At 37.2% G+C, this 22,482-nt stretch overlaps 1 protein-coding gene across 3 annotated transcripts in view; it reads left to right on the top strand.

The window, feature by feature from the left end:
* Positions 1-22,482, top strand: part of KCNQ1 (potassium voltage-gated channel subfamily Q member 1) — a 539,828-nt gene that overhangs the window by 365,215 nt on the left and 152,131 nt on the right. For all 3 annotated transcript variants that reach the window (XM_073347264.1, XM_073347265.1, XM_073347266.1), the window contains one exon: positions 14,910-14,985. In XM_073347264.1, coding sequence (XP_073203365.1) covers positions 14,910-14,985 — 76 coding nt within the window. The remainder of the gene's footprint in view (positions 1-14,909; positions 14,986-22,482) is intronic.

Raw genomic sequence — 22,482 nt, forward strand, 5'->3', positions numbered from 1 at the left:
TTTTAGTCCTGGTCCATTTCTACATTTCAGCATGTGATTGTACCTAAAATCGAATGTAAGCAGGGCTCAAGTCATGTTGGAACACTACAGAATGCCATTCCAGCACTTTGGTGAGTAGGGGGAGCTGGAACAGCATCCCAGCACTTCTGATCATTGTAAAGTAAACCAATGATTATTCATGCTAAAAATATTGGAATTTTCAAAAATCTTACATCGTGCCCCTCCATTCCAGCACTTTTTTTTTTTTTTTTTTTTTTTTAGGACTCAGGCACTGAATCTGAGTGAGTGTGGTGCTAAAACTCCTCCCCTGACACCATTTAAAGTGAAGTTTCTTTGCAGATCTGATAATTCAAATAAGTTAATTTTGTTATGTTTTTTCTTATGTGGACCTCATCCATTTAAGTACTTATTTCCAATAAGCAGCATTATATTCTTTCATCAAATACACTATGGGGACGGACCGAATGAAAAGCCAAAATAAACACCAGGGTACTAGGTGGAGGACCTAAAAGACAATAAATAAGCCCTCCTTATACTGTGCAAGTGCTATTACAATTTTCTTTGGAGAAATTATTGCTAATGTGTTGGTATTAGTTCTCCTTTTGCCTGATTAAGTAGCTTATAACCTTATGGTGAGACGACAAGCTTCTAGTTAGAGCTTTCCCAGTGAAATATGGCCTGACATTCAAAACCAGAGGCTTGCATTTGCTGTTCATTCTTTATAAAAGAGATCCTAATCTCCACAAGATAAACTGCTTAAATAAAAGTTGATGAAAGAACAGTCCGAATAGTGGATTATGCTCTAACTATTTTACAATACTCTGCTTTAGGACAATTCTTTGCTTGTACCCTAAGGGAAGCTAGTCAAACAGCTGAGGTTTTAGACATTTTCAGGATTGTATTGATCTTATTTTTTACCATGTTAATTTTCATTCAGACCTTGTGTATTAGTGTTCATTTTGTACATGGAAGAAATTATAAGGAAAGGGTTAAGAGCAAGTTTTTTCTTCATCTGTTTTAAATCCATAAATGTGAGCCCCTGTACTGTTTCTAGGTTTCAGATTACTCTGTGATTTATAGGGAAAGGCTGTTCTCCACAAGTTGAAATCCCATGTGTTTCTCCACCATTATAAAGCAACAAATCTTTGAAAGCGCTTCCAGTTTTAAAAGTTTCAGTTTTGAGCTAAGATTCTAACTATCTTTTGCTCTTATGATAGTATTAAAATGGAAAACAAAGCCCCAATATCACAGTCCCATCTAACCTGGCTTTTAAGGTACTTGTTTCAGCTTTCACAAACTAAACCCCTTGTTTGCAAGAAATTTATTTTATTGTCATCTATCACTCCACCCCCCCACCAGTGGATACACCCACCAAAAAGTGTAGCTGCAAGGCGACACATTTATCATTCATTCTGTGTAAGCTATACCCAAATTCCCATAGAGAGAGTGTGCCAAAATCTGGGCTAACCTAATAACCCATGCAATCCCACTGAATTCTGTCATTGCACGAGATGTAAATCAGTGCAGATTTTGGCCTTGTGTGGTGGGTGTTTTTTTTTTAAAAAAAACACAGGACATGTTTCACACAGCCATGAAATAGCACATGGGTTCTCAGTCTAGGGGTTGCAGAGAGGCTTCAGTGGGTTTGCAACACCCTCCCTGTTTTATGGCTAAATGGAAGAAGGGATCCCAACGGGTATCCCAACGCTTCATTGTGTGTGTGGAGAAGGTTGAGAACCCCTGAAATAGCATTATCCATGTTCCTTTCCATTTTTTTTAAGGTGACTGTGACCATTTAAGGTGATGGTCATTTTCTTTCTGATGTTTTTCCTCTTATGATTCCTCTCATTATAACAGCAAAGCTGGCTGTGGGGCAAGGTGGTGGCAGGAGGAACGGGGGTGAGACCATAGTCAATCATAATTTTATGAGTAGTTTCATTTGTCTAGAACTGCTGGGTATAGTCAAGCCTTCAACTGCTGTGTCTTGCTGAAGCAGCACAAAGAAGCTAGAGTGTACCAATGAATCTGGCCCCTTGCCTGTCATTTCTTTGTATGAAGTAGGAAATCCCTTTGCCTCACTATTCGCCACAACTAAAAGGAAAAAAAAATTATTGGGGCAGGAGGAATAAAATTGAAAGAGGCTCTGACTGGAGCCATTATGTGTAATTTAATAAGAAGCAACGCAGTATTGTTTTGACCTAGCACAGCTCCCCAGTGAACTACTTTCACTGTTGATACAATAAAAAATTCCTCCTTTTGTCGCAAAGCAAGAAAAGTTAAATAAGATTTTAACTGGAAGTAGCATTACATGGCAAGTCTTAAGATGTGGGATGCAGTGTATTTTTGGGGAAAAAATGGTTAAAATAAACTACAATATGCAGCAAAAGCAAACATCCAAAGCCCTTTTGATGAGTTTGGTTCAAGATCTTGGTGAGATAAGGTCAGCATTGACTGTGTATTACAGGTTTCAGTTAAATAGTTTATGTAATGTGTCGAGCCCTGCACAGATACAAAATTTCTATCCTCATCCAATTTGTGGTCCACAAACATGGTTCATGGATATAAAGTGAGTATCCACAGATTTGCAGGGCTCCAATAATGTGGTCAGTGTATGGTAGGTGTTCTAGACCATCCAATTTAAGATTAAACACAATGGGCCAAATTCGGACTTGGGGTGAGTGGGTACAACACTCATGGAAAGCTCAGGGACAAATTCAACTGAGAGCTAGGTTGTCATATAAGCTACATATTGTGTAGTAAAGTTGTGTCACTTGCACTAATTTGGCATTCAAAGGATACTCAATTCAAGTGGGCCAAGGCCATAGGTGAAGCATCTAACCAGGGGGTATAAAACAATACGAAATGGAGGGCTGCTTTCTCTTATGCTGGTACCTTCCTATTAGTTTTTCTGCTACATACCTTCTATTCCCTGGATATGGAAGTTGTACTCATTGTGCACAATCACTGGATGCCAGATAGGTGCAAGCTATACTGCTTTACTACTTATACCATTTTTTCTGACCAATTTCTGCAACCTTTTTTTATCACCACTGATTTTGGCCTATTGTGTTCCCATATAAGTAAAATCTAGGAGTCACCATTTCTCCTGGAAGAGGAAGTGAAATGTACTCTTAGCCAGTAGATGCAAAATAATGTGTGTAGACAGAAAGTTCTCATGCAAGGAAGTTACAGCCCTGTTGCATTCTATCCTATGTGTCTGGAGAAAAGGAGCTTAATTTTGTCAGACCAAGGTTGTAAGAGTGCCATGAACTATTTACTTATCTATAATTGCACTCGTGTCCAGTTAGTGTAGAACTTTTTGGCCTTGAAACAATGTAAAAAAAAAAAAAAAAAGTCTTTCTTCTGACTTAACATGTTAGAGACAGAGAAGACATGAGGGCATGGTGTGATTTGATATTAGGAAACTTGTCTGAATAGGAATGAGTGAACTATTATCTCTGATAAAATAAGATCTGGTTCATATCTTTACCCCAAACCCTAACTCTGTGGCGTTAAAAAAAAAATTGATTATTTTCTTTTCAACTTTTAGTTTGTTTTGTGCAACTTAGCAAATCCTGGTGCCAGGAGTGGAAGCAGCAGTGTCAAAATATATACCAGAGACTGTTCAGGAAGTACAAGAAATCTCATGAGAGAGTCTGCTCTCACCAGATTTCCAGCCCAAGCGTTCACAGAGGGGGCCACTGTTTTCTCCTGGTGTAATTGGGTGGAACTCCAATGAAATCAGTGAAGCTGCATCCAGCAGAGGGTTTGGCCCTGACAGACTGTATATGACCTTAACTATGGTGTTTGCACCTCATCAGCGCTTAAAATAGTCAGCTATCCTTCCTTAAATATACAAGAACTAATGAAGGCAGAGCAGATAAATTAAGGCTAATTTTAAAATGCAGCCTATTTTTAATCTGTTTAAAGCCCCATATGATATGAAGAATCTTCAGTAAAATACAACAGAGCTTGTGCTTTCTAGTTGGTTTTAAAATATTTTGCATTCTTTATAAATGTATCCCCCACTGAGCAGTTAAAGAACTGTAACAGTGAGCTTTGATAGGATTCCTGTTCTATTCTCTTTTAGCTAGGAGATGGTGATTGTAATACAGGACTTTGAAGGTGTGCTGTAATAATAGAGGGACAGCTGAGTGGGATCCACAAGGACTTGGGAAGAGGCAGAAGACACCCACAGAACACTATAGTTGAGAACAGTCATCAGGTGGGTTTATCCTGTGTGAGCCGTTGCCCAACCTCTCAGTTCCATGAAAATATTTCTCAGAACTTTGTTTTTGGAAGATCCAACTGTAAAATGACCAGGACTTGAGTTCTTTACCCAATTCTGTCAGTGTTCTGCAGTATAAATGAGATGCTGCATTGTAAAGAGAGATTATGCTTCAGTCTTGAGACATTAAACCGAGGTCCCCAGTGTCCTGGCCAGCATTCCCTTACAAATACCTTTCGTGCTTCATGTTACCTATTGCTGAGCTCATACTGGCTGTTACATTTGCATAGAATCAGAGAAGATTAGGGTTGGAAGAGACCTCAGGAGGTCATCTAGTCCAACCCCCTGCTTAAAGCAGGACCGATCCCCAGCAAAATCATGTCTAGGCATAGATTCAGAAAAGCACTTCAGCACGTGCTTTAACATCCCTGTTCTAGACAGCAGCCAGGCATATGCTTAAGTGGCATTGAGTTAAGTAAATCTTAAATTCTGTTCTAAATAGTTATGTTCTCCTGAATCACTGTCACAGTCACCAACTATCATTAATACCATATAAATCATTTTATGACCTTCAGTGTGAAAGATGCTCTACACATTTTTGTTCTCTTCTGAAAATGCTTTTTATTAGCAAGTAATCTGTTTTTACTACTAACCAAACACATTTCTTTATTAGGTTTCAAAAGACATTATACTGTACATTTCATGTATGTGGTGCTGCTTTGTCCCCACATCTGCAAAGAAACCACAAATCAAGCTAACGATTTTGTATCTAAAGTAAAGGGGGATGGAGATTGATAAATTACATAGGTGATTTCTAATTTAAATCCATGTTAGGTTTGGTTTGGTTTTTAAGGGAGCAGAAGTGAAGGTTGGTGTCAAACAGAAGTAGGAGTACATTGAAGGGACATGGTTGGGTTTAAAATTCATATATTTAAAAAAACAGATTTCCTTATCTGTTACTAATGGAACTGTGAGAAATCTGGGAAAAATCCCACAAATATTAATTCAAATTTTATCTAATATCCTTTGGCTATGTTCACATTCAGTGAATATTATAGCCAAATAATTTATTGGTGGAAATGATAACCAAAAGATTGAGTTTCAAATGAATATGGCAGAGTATTCTCGGAGAGCTTGATTTTTGAATTTGTAATCTGTAGTATTCATGTGGAAAGCCTAAACCATTACCTTCCCATAATCAGGGAACAGAAATAATGTTATGCAATCTATACATCTGGTCATATTTCTAACATTAGGTATGTGCAACAAACAACTCATGTGCAAGCTACAAACCAGGAATTCATCACAGAAATTATTTAATGGTGAACGGAATGATTCAGTATTTGGAATAATGAATACATTTAAGAAAATCATAAGTTGTTCATGGGCAATTTGCAAAGAGAAAAAGGCTAAGTTAAATAAATACTTTATTCATGACAAAATTACTTGCCCGGATCTAATTACTAATAACAGTTGATTATTAAAACTGAAAGAATTTTAAAAATCTTGTCACCACTTATGCAAAAAATAAACAGTGCATTTAACCCAGTGTGGTCATTGAAAAAATAAACTAATCAATTTCATTTGTGTTTGCAGTCAGTTTCTAATCACATATTAGCAGGAGACTGGAATGTTTGGGTTGCAAACACTAGAGGGAAAATTGTTCCTTTAAAAATAAGCATTTTCTATATGTTCGAAAAGGCTATAGAAACATTTCATTTAATGTTAAGCTTTGGTCAAGCTATTTTCACTGACTCTAAATTTTGGACCCATATTGTCCAGACAGTGTCACTGTACTTTTCCAACACTTAGGGACAGCTTTCAGTAATACATCTTCAAGATGTTTTAATGAATCATTTATGGGTGAGGTTCTTTTCCTGAGCACTCTCAGTAAATCATAAAGTTTCTTACAAAAGTCTACTTTCTTAAATATCTGAAGTAAATAATGATTGCCAAGTTCCAACCACTAATAATAATAATATAATAAATAAAAGAAAGCCGGGTAGGACACATTGTTTTCAATAGCCAGTTACTCTGATTTCAGTCTCTAGTACTGTGGTCAAGCATTTCCTGTTATATAATGTATGAAGATGCAACTTAATCCATTTCAACCCATCGCATTTAAAACATTGCTCAATAATGAGCAGCTCCTTCAAGCATAATGCTCAAGGAATGACAGAAGGTGTGAAAAGACAAGAATAACCTTGGCCTATAGCAAATTCTATACTGAAAGCCTCTAGAGAACAAATGATGAAAGATTTCATTAGATTTAATGCACTAATGAAATGGCTTAATGTTGGTATTCGGAATCTCTTCCACCAGATTTTGTTACAAGGAACAATTTTCTGTGCCTGTGTGGAAAATGGCCAGTTCACTTGCAAAGTGTATTATTAAAATCTGATGTGTTAAAGATAAAGTTCAAGTCTAAATAAAGATTAGTGCCAAAAACTTCAAGCCAACCCACTTCAGACTTCGTTCTTAGTGCTTTATTTCTGTCTAAGGTCAAAAATCCAAGAAGACTGCAGAGAATTTAAACATGCTTGAAAACTGAGCTCAACTTCAACTCAGTGACAGATTTATAGAAAAATGGGCATTTTGCACAAGACATAAATCTGTGACTCTCTCCTGCTAAGCTTCAGAGTTCTCATAGAGCTCATTCAGAATAGATAATGTTGAGCTTTAACTTCAGATAATATCAGTGTCTGTGTACCTTGGACAGACTGTGGCAAACATGATGGTCCTGGTGATAATATATTGTGCAAGTGAACAAAAAATACAAACAGTATCAACAGGAAATTAGCACCACCTTTCCTTTGCCTCATTGCTATAATATTTACATTAGTACTAAATCAGTATGTGAAGCATTTTCCTGAAACAAGCATATGAGCCAGTGTTTAATGCAATTACTTAAAGAATGTATATGAAATTAAGGAAGATTTTTAAATATAATAAATGCTGCCTCTTAGTGAATTATGCAACTTTTAAAAAACAAACAGACAAGCAAAATGCAAATTCAGAGAATGTGTTCCAAATACGTATGTCATGAAGACAGTGACACAAATCAACAAAAGGCAGGAAATTCAAAGTTTAGGCTGCCAATCCATCTCTGAGCCCATGTTATTATGAAAAACAAACAAACAAGGAAACCACATTGACGTGCACTCGGAATGGAGTGACAGCTTTAAATTTGGAATTTCCTGGCTTTTTTTCTGAGTAGGGTATGACAACCTATTTTAAATAGGAACAAAAAAGGGAAAGAAATCTCTTGAGAAACATTGAAAGTTGTATATATTTTACCAGTTTACTACATATTTAGTCACCATTTCTAAGAACATATTACAGCAGGTACCTAATGAATTGTAGCTGTTTAAATTAATTATGTAGATAATTTTCTGTATCTCAGTTATGATGCATATTATTAAATTAGTAGAACACTGCACATATGCAGTGGCCAATTCCATAGCATTGAATAATTCTCTAATTGTTCAATTGTCTACTCTGTTATGGACTAACAACCTTTTGAAATTTTCCTTTTGTCCAGAAAAATTGTTGCAATTTTTCTTGGAGTACAAAAATAGGCAAACCATTTAGCTTGCTTTCTTCCTGCATCTAAGAAACCCATTTAGAGATTGCATTCAAAAATATATCTTCATGGAGATTCTTTTTTAGACCTTGATCCTGCAAAGCAACATCTTATGGGGAGTTCCACTGGCTCATTTGCTGTACTGGGACCGTAGTCCCCAAACGTGCAATCTGAATTGCTGGTGTGGACTCTTGCATCTGTGCAGAATCCCATAAACTTCCCTGTTGGTCTGTGTAAATTTAGGATTACAGGATGGGGACATACCTTTGTAAATGCACTGAAATTCTAGGGAACTATGTTATAAAAAAGATCATTTGGTCAAAGACATGTTTGATCTCTCTTAGAGCAAATGGCTCCACCACAGTATTTGCTGAGCATTATAAATGTCTCACTAGTGAATCAGCATATGCTGTAGGATTATCTAAAGAACTGCAGCTCTGATGTTTTACTAAAGGGGTAAGGATATCATTTCAGATTCATAATTCAGATTGGCCGGTGAAGAGTTTATTGTTCCTCCAAGTGGAACTTTCCATTATAGCTGAGTAAACTAGTTGCAAAAGAGGAAAAGAAAGAAATAATTAAGAAAGCCCAACAGCAGAGATTGTATGGTATGAATTTCATCTCATGTTGACAAAGCCCGTTGCCAACTGTGCCCACATATCTATTCAGGGGACACCATCACAGGGCCTAATCACATCAGCCACACTATCAGAGGCTCGTTCACCTGCACATCCACCAATGTGATATATGCCCTCATGTGCCAGCAATGCCCCTCTGCCATGTACATTGGTCAAACTGGACAGTCTCTATGTAAAAGAATAAATGGACACAAATCAGACGTCAAGAATTATAACATTCAAAAACCAGTCGGAGAACACTTCAATCTCTCTGGTCACTCGATTAGAGACCTAAAAGTTGCAATTCTTCAACAAAAAAAACTTCAAAAACAGACTCCAACGAGAGACTGCTGAATTGGAATTAATTTGCAAAGTGGATACAATTAACTTAGGCTTGAATAGAGACTGGGAGTGGATGGGTCATTACACAAAGTAAAACTATTTCCCCATGTTTATTCCCCCCCTCCACCTCCCACTGTTCCTCAGACGTTCTTGTCAACTGTTCTTGTCAAACCCCCCCCACCCCCCCGCTGGTATTAGCTCATCCTAAGTGATCACTCTCCTTACAGTGTGTATGGTAACACCCATTGTTTCATGTTCCCTGTGTATATAAATCTCCCCACTGTATTTTCCACTGAATGCATCCGATGAAGTGAGCTGTAGCTCACGAAAGCTTATGCTCAAACAAATTTGTTAGTCTAAGGTGCCACAAGTACTCCGTTCTTTTTGCGAATACAGACTAACACAGCTGCTACTCTGAAACGTCTCATGTGTGATATGGATGCTTGACTGAAAGTTTAGCGTTAGGCTTTTCTCGCCCCTGCCTCTGATATTATGAGGAGTGCCTCCAACAGCCTTGTATTATTACTTGATGTTAGAGTGCAAATCAAAAGCCTTGTCTGTAAATGTCAGAATATAAATGCTCTTGATTTGTGTTACTCCATTGGCCCTACTGGCCTAGTATTGCTGTCAGCTCTCAAGAGATTATTAAAACTGCCCCTCTAAGGATATATACCCCAGTCAATTCGGAAGCATAATTCCCATGACATTAACAATTCCGATGTTATATTTGTTGTTCCAGAGCTCCATTCCATGTATTAAAGCCCACTGAAAATCTCATGTGATCTGTACACAGTGTTTGTGAGTGTCAGAATATATATTATTGAATGCAGCTGTGCTTCCATTACATTTAAAGGATTACAGTCAAATTGACATGACTGAATGTGGTGTAACATATTGTTCATCAACTATTTGTCAAGGGTAAACTGATTCTGATCTATCTCAGCAAAATGCACACATGGTTTTCACTGATAAGCATAAATCCTTTAAAGAATACCAAGTGTGCCTGTCATTGTTATGCACTTGACTTCCACTATCATAATCTGTGTATGTGGACCTTGTACACAATTGTCAGCTCTGTTGAAACATGGGTGACATTTTCATTTGTTTTGGTTTTTAAATGTCCCTTGTTTTTATGTGCTTTTTATAATGAAAAAAAACATTAGTGTCTGGCATGGGACAGATAACACTGATTTTTTTTTTTAATTTTAACTGAGCGCTGATAACATGCCTCTAGATGTACAAAGCACAGAGAGAGAAGAATGTCTGTCTGTGTAAGCGGCATGCAATCTAAAACCCAAATCCTGCAAACATTTAGGCACATGCTTAACTTTACAGAGGTGAGCAGTTCCATTGAAGTTCAAGTTAGTCAGCTACAGTCAATGGGATTATTCACATCTGTAAAGTAAAGCATGTGAATAAAAGTTTGCAATATCAGGGACTATGTTAAACAGATCTGTTTGTAATTGTCAATGACATTCCTTTTTGTTGCAAACTCTTGCAATTTCCTTAAAGCCCCAGTTGCTGAAATCATGACACTGCATGAGAATCACCGCTTTCATTTAAAAAAAAAGTTTCTGGCCCTCATGGTTGCAGAGAGGCTTGAAAACATGAAGCAAGTGCACCCTTAAAGACTCAGAAAGTTAGAAGGAACCAACAATAATTTTACTTATTTATTTTAATCTAATGATTTTTAAGCCAGTCTAATTATTCTGGGGGGATGGACTCAATTTTTGACCCATTGGGTGGACAATACTGAGACTATTGTGCTTTTTTCTAACATGTGTGGTTGTTTTTTTTTTATTATAGCCTTTTAAATTAGGAACATATTTACAAAGGTGGCTCAAGGGATTGTTAGACGGATACAGAGTCTTTCATCTCTAAAGCATGGAATCAATTCATTTCAAACTAGATTGACAGTGACTTCATTAGCTTGCTGATGGTTGCTCAGTCAGCTATGTGAAATAAATTCTTGGTTCAGATCCAAGACAATTGTCACAACTGATACCAATGGACAGTCCCAATTTTATTATGGCCGAAAACAAAATGGACATTAGAACTATGATATCCTTCCCACCTCCTGAGATGATTGCGACAACAAGCCTGAGGTTCATTGCAAGCTTTCCATGTGGAAAGAACACTTGAGCTATTAGGGTTGTCTTTCACCAACATTAAATTCACTTAAATAAAGAAGGGGGAGAGTTCAGAGAGTGAAATAACTGTGAAACATTGCTGGGAAAGAAAAAAAAGCCTTGCATGGCTTCTGTCCAGCAAAATGCATGCTGGGATGTCACCTGAAGCCACAGTCAGTGATTCTCTGTGGGTCTAGATTTTACAGGCATAAAAATGTTTAAGCTTAATTTTAAGAAGATGATGTGTTGACTACTTCTCTTGATTATTAGGAGCACTGAGATATTTACTTGCAGGTCATCTCAGAGATATCCATCAAGTTCATAACAGTATATCATAGAGTCTACTGCATGGTTTTATGTAAATATACTTACGAAAGGAAAATGTGTGTGGTTTTTTTTTTAATAACTCAGCTTTCCCTCCCCCTGACCCTACCAATGAAATATTTATAAAACTTTTGCCAAAGCTAAGCAAGTCCAAACCTGTGAAATTTAAGGGCTAGATTTTCAAGAGTGCTGAGCTCCCAGTTAAAAATGGTCAGATTTTCAGGAGTGTGCAGCTAGTCATGAAAATATTGCTTAGAGAATGAAAATGTACTGTACAGCTGGTTGGCAAATATGCACATAGGACGAAGTCCCTGAAATGATAGATTTGTTAATACATCCACTGTCTGCCTAGAGACTACAGGTGTGTCACAAATGGTCATACAATCAAATATTGCGAGTTAATGTTTAAACTCTACATTTACTAAAGCATTTGTTACCAGTTTGCAGAAGATATCAAACAACAAAGAATCATAACCTTGGCTACTAATTAAAATCTTATTACTTTCTTTCCCTCCAAAAACATATAATTTCTGGGAAGTAGGAGAGCCTTGTATGCAGCGACGGTTTTTTTTTTTTTTCAGTGTCAGCAAAACAACAAGTGTTATGTGGGAGTTTCTAAAGGGGTTGTGGTATAGAAGAATAAAAGAAATGTGTCAATTTTCTGTTTTCCTTTCATAGAAGTAAACATTAGCATTAAACAAAGAGTGATTAAAAACAGATGCATTGGAAAACCTTATGTGGTTGGATGGAGAAGGGGTTATGAAAACAAGAGGCAATTTTTACCAGGTTAAAAACTAGCATTTTTCTGGGGAAAGCTATTTTAACTGATAAATTGAACAGTAATACATCACCAGGACCAGATGGTGTTCACCCAAGAGTTCTGAAGGAACTCAAATATGAAATTGCAGAACTACTAACTGTGCTATGTAACCTGTCGCTTAATTCTGCCTCTGTACCAGATGACCTGAGGGTAATTAATATAACACCTATTTTTTTAAAAAGTTTCCAGAGACAATCCTGGCAATTACAGGCCAGTAAGCCTAACTTTGGTACCAGGCAAATTGGTTGAAACTATAGTAAAGAACAGAGTTATCAGACTCCTAAATAAACACAGTAAGTTGGGGAAGAATCAACGCCACTTTTGTAAAGGGAAATCATGCTTCGCCTATCTATTAGAATTCTCTGATGGGGTCAACAAATGTGGACAATGGTGATCAATTTATTATAGTGTACTTGGACTTTAAGAAAGCCTTTGACAAGGTCCCTCACCAAAGACTCTTAAGCAAAATACGCAGGCCTGGGATAAGAGGGAAGGTCCTCCCATGGATCAGTAACTGATTAAAAGACAGGAAACAAAAGGTAGGAATAAATGGTCAGTTTTCACAATGAAGAGAGAGGTAAATAGCAGAGCCCTCCCAAGGATTTGTACTGGGACCAGTGTTGTTGAAAATAGTCATAAATGGTTTGGAAAAGGGGGTGAAGTGTGAGGTGGCAAAATTTGCAGATGATCCAAAATTACTTAAAATAGTTAAGTCCAAAGCAGATGGCAAAGAGATACAAAGGGATCTCACTAAACTGGGTGACTGGAGAACAAAATGGCAAATGAAATTCAATGTTGTTAAGTGCAAAATAAAGCACACTGGAAAACAATCACAATTATACATACAAAATGATGGGGTCAAAATTAGCTGTTACCACTCAAGAGAGATCTTGGAGTCATTGTGGATAGTTTCCCTGAAAACATTTGTTCAATTTGCAACTGTAGTCAAAAAAGCTAACAGAATATTAGGAACCAGTAGGAAAGTGGTAAATAATAAGACAGAAAATATCATAATGCCACTGTATAAATCCATGGTGCACCCACACCTTGAATACAGTGTGCAGTTCTGGTTGCCCCCCCTCAAAAACATATATATGAATTGGAAAAGGTGCAGAGTAAGGCAACAAAATTGATTAGGTATTAAAAAGCTTCCATATGAGGCTAGATCAAAAAGACTGAGACTGTTCTGCTTAGAAAAGAGATGAGTAGGGGGGCTATGACAGAGGTCTATAAAACTATGAATGATGTGGAGAAAGTGAATAGGGAAGTATTATTCACCCCTTCACACAAGATCAAGAAGTCTCCCAATGAAATTAATAGGCGGCATATTTAAAACAAACATAAGGAAGTACTTCACACAGTGCATTGTCAACCTGTGGAACTCATTGCCATGGGATATTGTGATGGCCAGAAATATAACTGGGTTCAAAAAAGAATTAGATAATTCCCTGGAGGATAGATCCATCAATAGCTATTAGCCAAGATGGTCAGGATGCAACCCTGTGCTTCAGGTGTCTATAACCCTCCAACTGCCCAGAAGGTGGAATTTCACCAATTACACTGTGGAAAAACTGTTTGCTGGAGGAAATGTGTGGCTACTCAGGAAAAAAAATCAGATTATGTGTAGGGTTGACAATACTGCGGAGCTGTGTTCTGCAAGAGACCTAAACATATAAAGGACCTTGTTGTGAGAGATTCCCATCCCAGGGAGGGTACAAAGGCTGTCAGCTCAATACAAACAGAATGCACTATTTAGCAGCAAATGAAGTCTTCATGTGTGTAAATATGGCTTTGTAAACAACCATTACTGATAATAAGTTACAAAGAAAATACATTTGGAAAATCTAAGTAAGGTCAGCGCTGCTCTACTGCTTGTGCCCTTTAGTAGTTAGTAGAAGCATTGACTAGTACTGGAATAAAAGTCAAAGTAGCCCCGTTTTAAATTATGTATTCATAGTGGGTAAGAACCTTTGTATATTAAATTCACTCAAATGTGTGACTATGTAACACTAAGTGTTTTTCATTTGTTATAGCTGAAGAATGACCATTAAGAATAAATAATTTGAATAAATCATAAACACAGCTTTATCTGATTATAATTTTAAGAAAATATATATCACATTTAAAATATTTTAACATATAATTAAAAGTATAAAGAAAAACCTGTCATTTTTATAATCTATTTTAAATAAAGTATAATGTTTAACACTATGTGTTGTGAAAAGCAAAAGCTTTATGGTAATTGGTTATTATAAAGTACTTAGCATTTCTCAATTCTATTTGTAGTTTATAGGGGACTTGTTTTGTTTTTTGATCTTCCGTATGTTACTTATTGTTAATGTTTCATATACTGCTATAGTACCATTCATGCAGTTGACCACTCAAAGATATTTTACAGCGATGGTTTTCCTAAAAGAACAAATTAGTGCAAGTGGAGGAAAACTTGCAAAAGATCTGGAAAGGAAAAGTTATACTATAGGCTACAATACTGGGATGCTTGTATATAAAAAAGAAACCTGAGAACTAATGTTCTAAGTACTCATGTCTGGGGCTTTTGAGAGAAAGCAGGAGAGATGGGAGGGGGCTCACCTGACACAGGGAGAGATTCATATGGTCACCACTTAACATTGTGCAATACATTACGTCCTAGCATAAATCGTAGAGATAAAATTTCAGATTTTAAAAGCTTTGGGTTTTTTTAGGTATGTGTGGTCCCAATAATGGTGTGTTGTGTTCACAGAAGGAATTGTCGCTTCTTGCATAAACATCCACTTGTCACTGAAGCACTTACTGAAGGTTGTTATCCTTATTATATGGCTGGAGATGATCTCTCTCACCCAACTCACTCGTCTCATTTTTCCTACAGGCTGCGAGAACACCACCGTGCTGCCATTAAGGTGATACGACGGATGCAGTACTTTGTGGCAAAGAAAAAATTTCAGGTAAGTTTTGAACAGAGGGCTAGTTTTCTAAATAAGCCCTTTTATACTCCTGGCTTATTGTTTCTTTTATAAATATAAGAAACAGACTAGCACAATTCATATCAGTAATGGTGAGTCACAGCCACTATTCTCTCCCTCCTTGAATAGGGTGGTTGTTTAGCAGCAGGTTAGTCCACTGTGGACACACTGGGAATAGGCTAAGCTGCTGAAATGCAGCCTGAATTAAAATGTTGTTTTCTGCTAATGGACTTGACCTTTCACCTGCTGTTATCTTCATCTCCTTCTTGCAATGCAAACATTCTCATATGTCTTCATTAATTCTGAGTTGTATGTTACTGTCATGCTGACTCAGTAGGCTTAGAGATTAAAATACTACTTTAACCTTGTTTTCTATCTCATACTCAATGTTAATGAAGTCCTGATAAGGGACAGGGATGGAAATTTGTTAGCATACTGGAAGGTTTCTACTTCGTTTCTCTTACCTCTCCTAGAGAGGTAAGAAACCCCCTTCGAAGTTCATAAGATAATCAGTAATCTCTACTCCTATAGCCTACATTGACATTTCTGTCTCATTTCAGTTGCTGGTATTTTGGATACAGACACATTTAACAATGGCCAATTAACTTTGGCCTGGTCAACATAAAAAATTACACCTGTCTGTCAAAACTATGGGTTTTTTTTAAACCAATTTAGTTAATCCAATAGAAACCCCTGTATCAACACTCTGTTTGATTTAGAATAGCTTATATCAGTGTAGCTTGTATCCGTAATTCACTGATGGAAGTCAGTGGGCTTTGTGCCTTTATATTCCTTTGACCCTTTTGCAAATCTTCCCCTATATGATTTAGTTTTATATTTAAAAATACAGGGCCTGAAATGCTGTAAATGAGCTTAGCTCCATTCATTGTACTTGCTATTCTAATTAATAAATATATGGTAATACATTCAATTAATAAATTTGAAAATTCTTGCACAATAGGCATAATACATAAAATTTTCAAAAGTGCTTAAGTGGCTTAGGAGCCTAAGTCCCATTTTCAAAAGTGAGTTAGGCACCATTATTAATAATCATAATACATTTCCCACCTTCAATCCACTTCGTCTAAAATGAGTTTGTTATTCCTTCCCTTTAAATATTTAAAGGGGATGGAGACTACCAAAAGTGAAAAGTAGTTGGTCAACAATTATTAGCAATCCTTAGCAGCACCATTTGTTAATAAGAAATAAAATGAGACATTTATTTCCTGCAACCACAAAACCTGGGCCCTCATTTCACCACTGAAATTTATAAACATTATAAAGATATTTTACTACTTAGATACTGTTTAATTATTTTGAAAACAAAATCTCATCTGGAATATTTTTTATTATTGGTGTAGCTGGTAGTGCCGCTCATAAGTTAGACTTGCCTGACACTTCCCACTTTAAGGCCCTGTCTCCAGTTGCTTATAACATTACTAAACCTTAACTGTTCAAGCTGAAATTTTATATGCTGGGTCTTTGCCACAGGTCACATTTTTGTGGAAAGTTTCAAGTTAAATGGTGTAGCTGTTTCTGAGAACAAGTTTAAGGAAATATCCAGTGTTTTGCCATATTAAAAATAATTCTTACAACCATTTAGTTGAGAAAATCTGGTTCCTCCATGTTTTGGGACAGGGACTTGAAATTTGAAGGGGGTTCATACTGGTGTCAAAGATTGGTCATGGTATTAACTAAGAGACTTAGAAACAATACTTCCACATCTTATATCTACTTCCCACCCGGAATTTGTCAAAAATAGATTTTGAAAATGCCTGAATACCTTGTACAACATTATCCTCCTGGTGAGTAAACTAAAGTTCCTTGCGGCAGATCGCTTGATAGATAGAAGCTGAAAAACCATTGGACTGAATAGAATGGGACTATTCCCTTCATACTTAAAACTTGTTTGTGCTTGGTACTCTATTTGCTAAATAGGCTCCCAGTTCTGCTGTATGTTTTCCCATCTGCAAGAAAACATGTTCCAGGCTGTCTATCTAAATCCCATAAGGATGTTCTCTGTCTTTCTCAGCATTTGTAATTATTCATGAACAATTAGTCTTAGCCATTCAAAATGAACCAAAAGTTGTAAGTTTACATCTAAATGAAATATACCACAAAGCCATTCTATATGCTAATGATATGTTGCAGAATCTTCCAATAAAGTTCTATTTGCAGTTATCCAAAACTTCCCAATAATCTCGGATTACAAAGTTAGGAGTCGATTTTCAAAAAAGTTCTAAGGTATTTAAGGTAAAATTTTCAAAAAAGCCAACGTGACTTAAAGACCACAAATACCATTGAATTTCAGTGGGATTTATGCTCCTAAATTTACCAGGTGCTTTTGAAAACCTCCCACCGAATTGGGAGAAATCAGACATTCTTCCTTTGAATGTACAGTATATTGCAAATCTACTTTGTTCTATTGTATGCCCACAAAGTGGATCACTAAGAGAATAAAATGTTTAGAGTTAAAAGATATACCAGCTATTGACTCTCCAGTTTCTATTAGCCAGTCCAACCCAATGTTTAAATTAATCCAATGTTGAATGATGGCACTCCTGAAGGCGAACATGGTAAGCATGTTTAGAATTAGGGTTGGCAAAAAAATGTCATAGAAACAGTTTTTGTGAAATTTTTCTGCCAAAAGTGTCTGCTTTCTGTGGAAAATGTATGTTTTTTGTTGTTGAAAATAAAAATGTTAGAAAATAAAAAAAAAATCAGCTCAGGTCAATAGGTCTACTTGTGCTTAAAGTTAAGTGCTTACAAGATCAGTGCCTAAATATTTATTTTTTTAAGGGTGCATCCATAAATATGATGTTGGAATAATAAAGAATGTCCCAAATTTATCCAAATAGGTCTCAATGCAGCAAGGTTCTTTAACTGCACCAGATGTATTCAGGATACACCTGTTTATCAAATTCTGTCTAGCTACATGTTGTTTTTGAAAAAAAGTATCAGTCAACAATAGATGGTTGGACTGCCAAAGACAAATGTCAACCAGAGCCCAGTTTCAAAGACTTCTTGTTAAAAAGTTATAATGAGAAACCTAATGGAGTCCACACAGATATTTCTAATGGCATGAAAAGTAACAGTGTGAAATATTATGCTAAAGGACCCCTTCCTTTTTGAGTAAAGCAGAAACGTATGCACAATTCTGAGGCCATTTTATAACACAACCCTTTAAACATAATGGCATCATTAGGCACCACCACAGAGAGTAATACTCTTTCCATGGACGTTTTTAAACCATTCTGTAGAACTCTCTATAACAAGGATATTATTCACTAATAAAGTCTGTAGGATTGTTTAAAATTGTGTAGAAATTTTTTCACCCCCTTAGCAGAGAACCAGCGCAAGTCCTGTGCACTGCTTAGGTGCTGTATTGTTTGCAAGGGGTGAATACATCGCTGTTGAGGAAAGGTTCTATAGAATCTAGTAGACAATGGTATTTTGAGAGATTAAAAGGATCGTGGGTGGTGCCTTAAGTCTTACTTTACCCCTCTGCACAAGAGTGAATTTCATGCATCAGGAATAAATCACTTCTAGTACAGCCTAGTTTATCCACCCTATAATTTACTTTCAAAGCAGAGTACCATTCTTGAATGTCCTGTTTAATTAATTCACTAGCATAATAACATTTTTACATTCTCTTACAATTGTGAATGCTTTTAAACTCTTGGACTCAAATTTATGTGCACTGGTACAAATCTCATGCACACAAACCTACAGGAGAGCAGGACATGATCCCTGAGTCCTCAATCTAATTTAATATATATATATATATATATATATATTTCATTCCAAGTAAATTTTCTGTTGACTACATTAGTTGTCTGCAAAAATATCTTTCATTCATGCACTGTAGTATCTAAAATTAAAAATCTGCTGTACATGGTGTACAAAGCTAAAAATACAGCTTGGGGTCGCAGTGATGACATGAGGAACTAGTGTCTCTGTTGTGGTTTATAGTGATGTCACCAGAAGCGCTTGATGTATTTATAGCCTTATAATTCAAAGTCTTACTACTTACTGGACTGTATTTTATATGTAATTCAGTTACCTTGCTATCAATCAGGAATTGTGTGTGTAATCTTCTATAATCACTGCAGAGGTCTCTAGAAAACAAAATAGTTCAAAGCAACTTGTACTTCAAAGGATGTTGCACACATTTGTACGGTTTGGTTGTATTTCCCAGAAATGTCCTTTGCATTCGCTTCCCTCTCCCTTTCCCTAGTCTGACTCCTGGAGAACTGCTGGGTGCATACAGCTGCTGCACATTCAGCTAATAAGGAACAACAATATTTGCCCATTTTGAATGTTTGTCATTCACTCTTGTGCCTTCTGAAAACTCTGTTCTTGAATTTGATGCAAAAATCCTTCCTGACTGTGGCATTCCAGGGTACAATCCAGACTAGTGAGTAGCTCTGTCACCCCTGCCCTGTAACCTGGGGCACCCTTTGCAGTACCTTGCTGCTCACAAACAGCCTCCGGCATGTAAATTACTCCCAGCTATGTTTGTGTGTGTGCTGCAGCCGGCTAGCCACAACTTGGCTCTTACCAACCTCAAAAATGACCACAGGGTGACCCCAATACATTTCCACTCTTAGATTTTCCCCCAGAAATGTATGTCCTGTACTGTCAAACCCTCTCCTGGGCAGTACAAATACATTCAGTCTGTTACTCCTTTAAGGGAATTATATGCACACAACTTGTTACCCCAAATGCAGTTATCCAGACACTTCAACTTGAACACATCTGATTAGATAAAACAGGAAAACAAGTTTATTAACTTCAAAGAGAGAGATTTTAAGTGAGTACAAGCAATGAGGCATAAAAGTTAGAAATGGTTACAGGAAAAATAAAGATGTTCACTAATGCCTAACTTAACAAACCTATTAGATTGAAGCAAAATTTCTCACCACATGCTCCAGTAGATTACTGATCAAACTCTCAGGTCAGGACCCTTCCCCAAGAGTCCAGTGCCTGCTTTCTTTGTCTCTTCAGGTGCAGTGAATGTGATAGGCAGGGAGGTACCTTGGGGGTTTTTTCCCTCTTTTTTTATAGCTTCAGTCCCCCTCTTGAAAAACATTTCCAGCTGAGACCCAGGATGCAGAGTGTTTATGTGGAAGGATATTTCCTGTTGGTTTTTTTCACCTGTTTAAACTTCCTTTGTCTTCCTTTCCTTCTGGATGACTCTGTTTACTGCTCAAATGCAAATTAAGCAGAGCACACATCCCTTTGTTTAGGACAGACCTGTTTGCCAACTTCTGTTCGGACAGGGCTGTGGAACATGTGTTAATAATATCATACAGGGAAATCTTATAACTTCACAGTGTTGCCACACATTTTACCAGGACAGCGCTGACCAGCATATTATGAGTTTTTAGATGATACCTTACAAAGCATACTTTGTACAAAGATTATTACAGTACTGTGTTGGGTGTGAATACAGGGTGTATTCTGTCACACTAACCCATTTAGATTATTATCATCATCAGTAATGGTCCTAATTAGCAAAGGGATGAAACAGGCAATGTCATTGAAAGCTATTGGAACTGGCTTATATATTTGCTTTTCCAATACTGTAGGGCCTGGTTTTTCTGTTCCAACTTGCAAATTCTCTTTTCTCAACCAAGCTAACAAACCTTCCGAATACTAAGTTATAATCATGATAAGTATTTCCTCCTGAAAGATCATTTAGTGTGTAAATTTTTCACATGCCCATCCTAATTAGATAAAGTAAGCTCAAGATAATCAGCTCTGACTGTTAAATACACATTCCTAGACATGACAGGTTTCAGAGTAGCAGCTGTATTAGTCTGTATTCGCAAAAAGAACAGGAGGACTTGTGGCACCTTAGAGACTAACAAATTTATTTGAGCATAAGCTTTTGTGAGCTACAGCTCACTTCATCGGATGCATTCAGTGGAAAAACTAACCCATTTAGTGGATGCATTTCCACTGAATGCATCCGATGAAGTAAGCTGTAGCTCACGAAAGTTTATGCTCAAATAAATTTGTTAGTCTCTAAGGTGCCACAAGTCCTCCTTTTCTTATTCCTAGAAATGCAACTTAACTTTATGCACACAATCTAAGCTCTCCAAGCCTCCAACTTTACTATTCCTTAGCTGAGAGAAGCAGCAGGGTAACTTAAAAAGCAGGCTATAACATACCTACTCATTTTGTTTTCAGGCCTCCACATCCCATCCCTGTGAGTGCAAGGAACCCAAGACCGGGCCTATTGTTTTCATTTCTGTTAAATTAGACTTGTCTTGTAGCTAAGCAGTTCTGAGTTTAGAGTTTTCAGCCTTATTTTACAAGACTCTATTGTGTAAGGTCATAGTCGTGTATTCACATTTTTTGATAGTATTGTGTTCAAAATATCAGTCCATGGGCAAGATTATTGGCTAGTGCAAATTGGTGGTACACGAATTTATACCAGCTGAGGAACTTGCCCCTTTCTTTGTGGAATCTGGGTACGTCTACATTGCAATAAAAAGCCTTGGCAACAAGTCTGAGTCCAGGTCAATTGACCTTGGGCTTGCAGGGCTTGGCCTGCTGGGCTGAAAATTACCATGTAGATGCTCAAGCTCAGACTAGAGTCCATGCTCTGAGACCACCCCGCTCCAGCCTGAGTCCAAACATGTACACTGCAAATTTTAGTCCTGCAGCCCAAGTCAGCTGACTTGGCCAGTCACGGCCATGCTGGGGGGTCTTTTATTGCAATATAGATGTATCCTAACTAAAGGATTTTTTTTAAAGAGCCAGGTTTGCTGTGATTTTTTCCATCCCTCTGTCCATGCTCATATGTAGATGTCAATATACTCATCCCTGCTACTTCCACAATTCTGAAGTGACCCAAAGCTACATGAGTTTGTGATTTGCTTTGGGGGTATCTGATGGACTGAACTACAATTCCCTTAATGATGTGATTGAACTGAAAAAAGTAAATATGTTAAGAGAGAGATCTGAACTGTAGTAATTTGATTAGTTTATGGACTAAGAGAGAAAACATTCAGGATGGTATGGGAAACGAGTTTGCTGAAGGTGTCTGACTTTGAAGACAGCTAAAAGCACTTAAGCGTGAACTTCTGCCCCTGACTAGCAGTCCAGCCCAAGCCCTATACAGCACTTAAGTCTCACTTAAACTCTCCAACTAGAGCTTAAGTGGAACTGAATCAGTGCATAGGTTGTGCTGTCCCCCTGCATAGGGGTGAATTGCAGCAGAGAAAAGCTAAGAACTGCTCTGTAGCGAAACCTGCACCTGAGAGACACTTGAGAAGTCTGGAAATCAGTTCTCTCTCCAGAAAAGGTCATTCTATTTCCAACATCAGCTCTTAAAAACTTCAGCTGTTTGAGTGTATTTCTTCTTTAAGAAGGCTGTTATGATGGTCCTCAAGAAGGCTGTACATATTGGGCGTGCCATTGTATTAAAATACTATGTTCTTATTTGATGGCTGAGAACAAGCTGAGTCA

The sequence above is a fragment of the Lepidochelys kempii genome, chromosome 6 (genome assembly GCF_965140265.1).
Source record: "Lepidochelys kempii isolate rLepKem1 chromosome 6, rLepKem1.hap2, whole genome shotgun sequence".
In the NCBI taxonomy this organism is placed as follows: Eukaryota; Metazoa; Chordata; order Testudines; family Cheloniidae; genus Lepidochelys; species Lepidochelys kempii.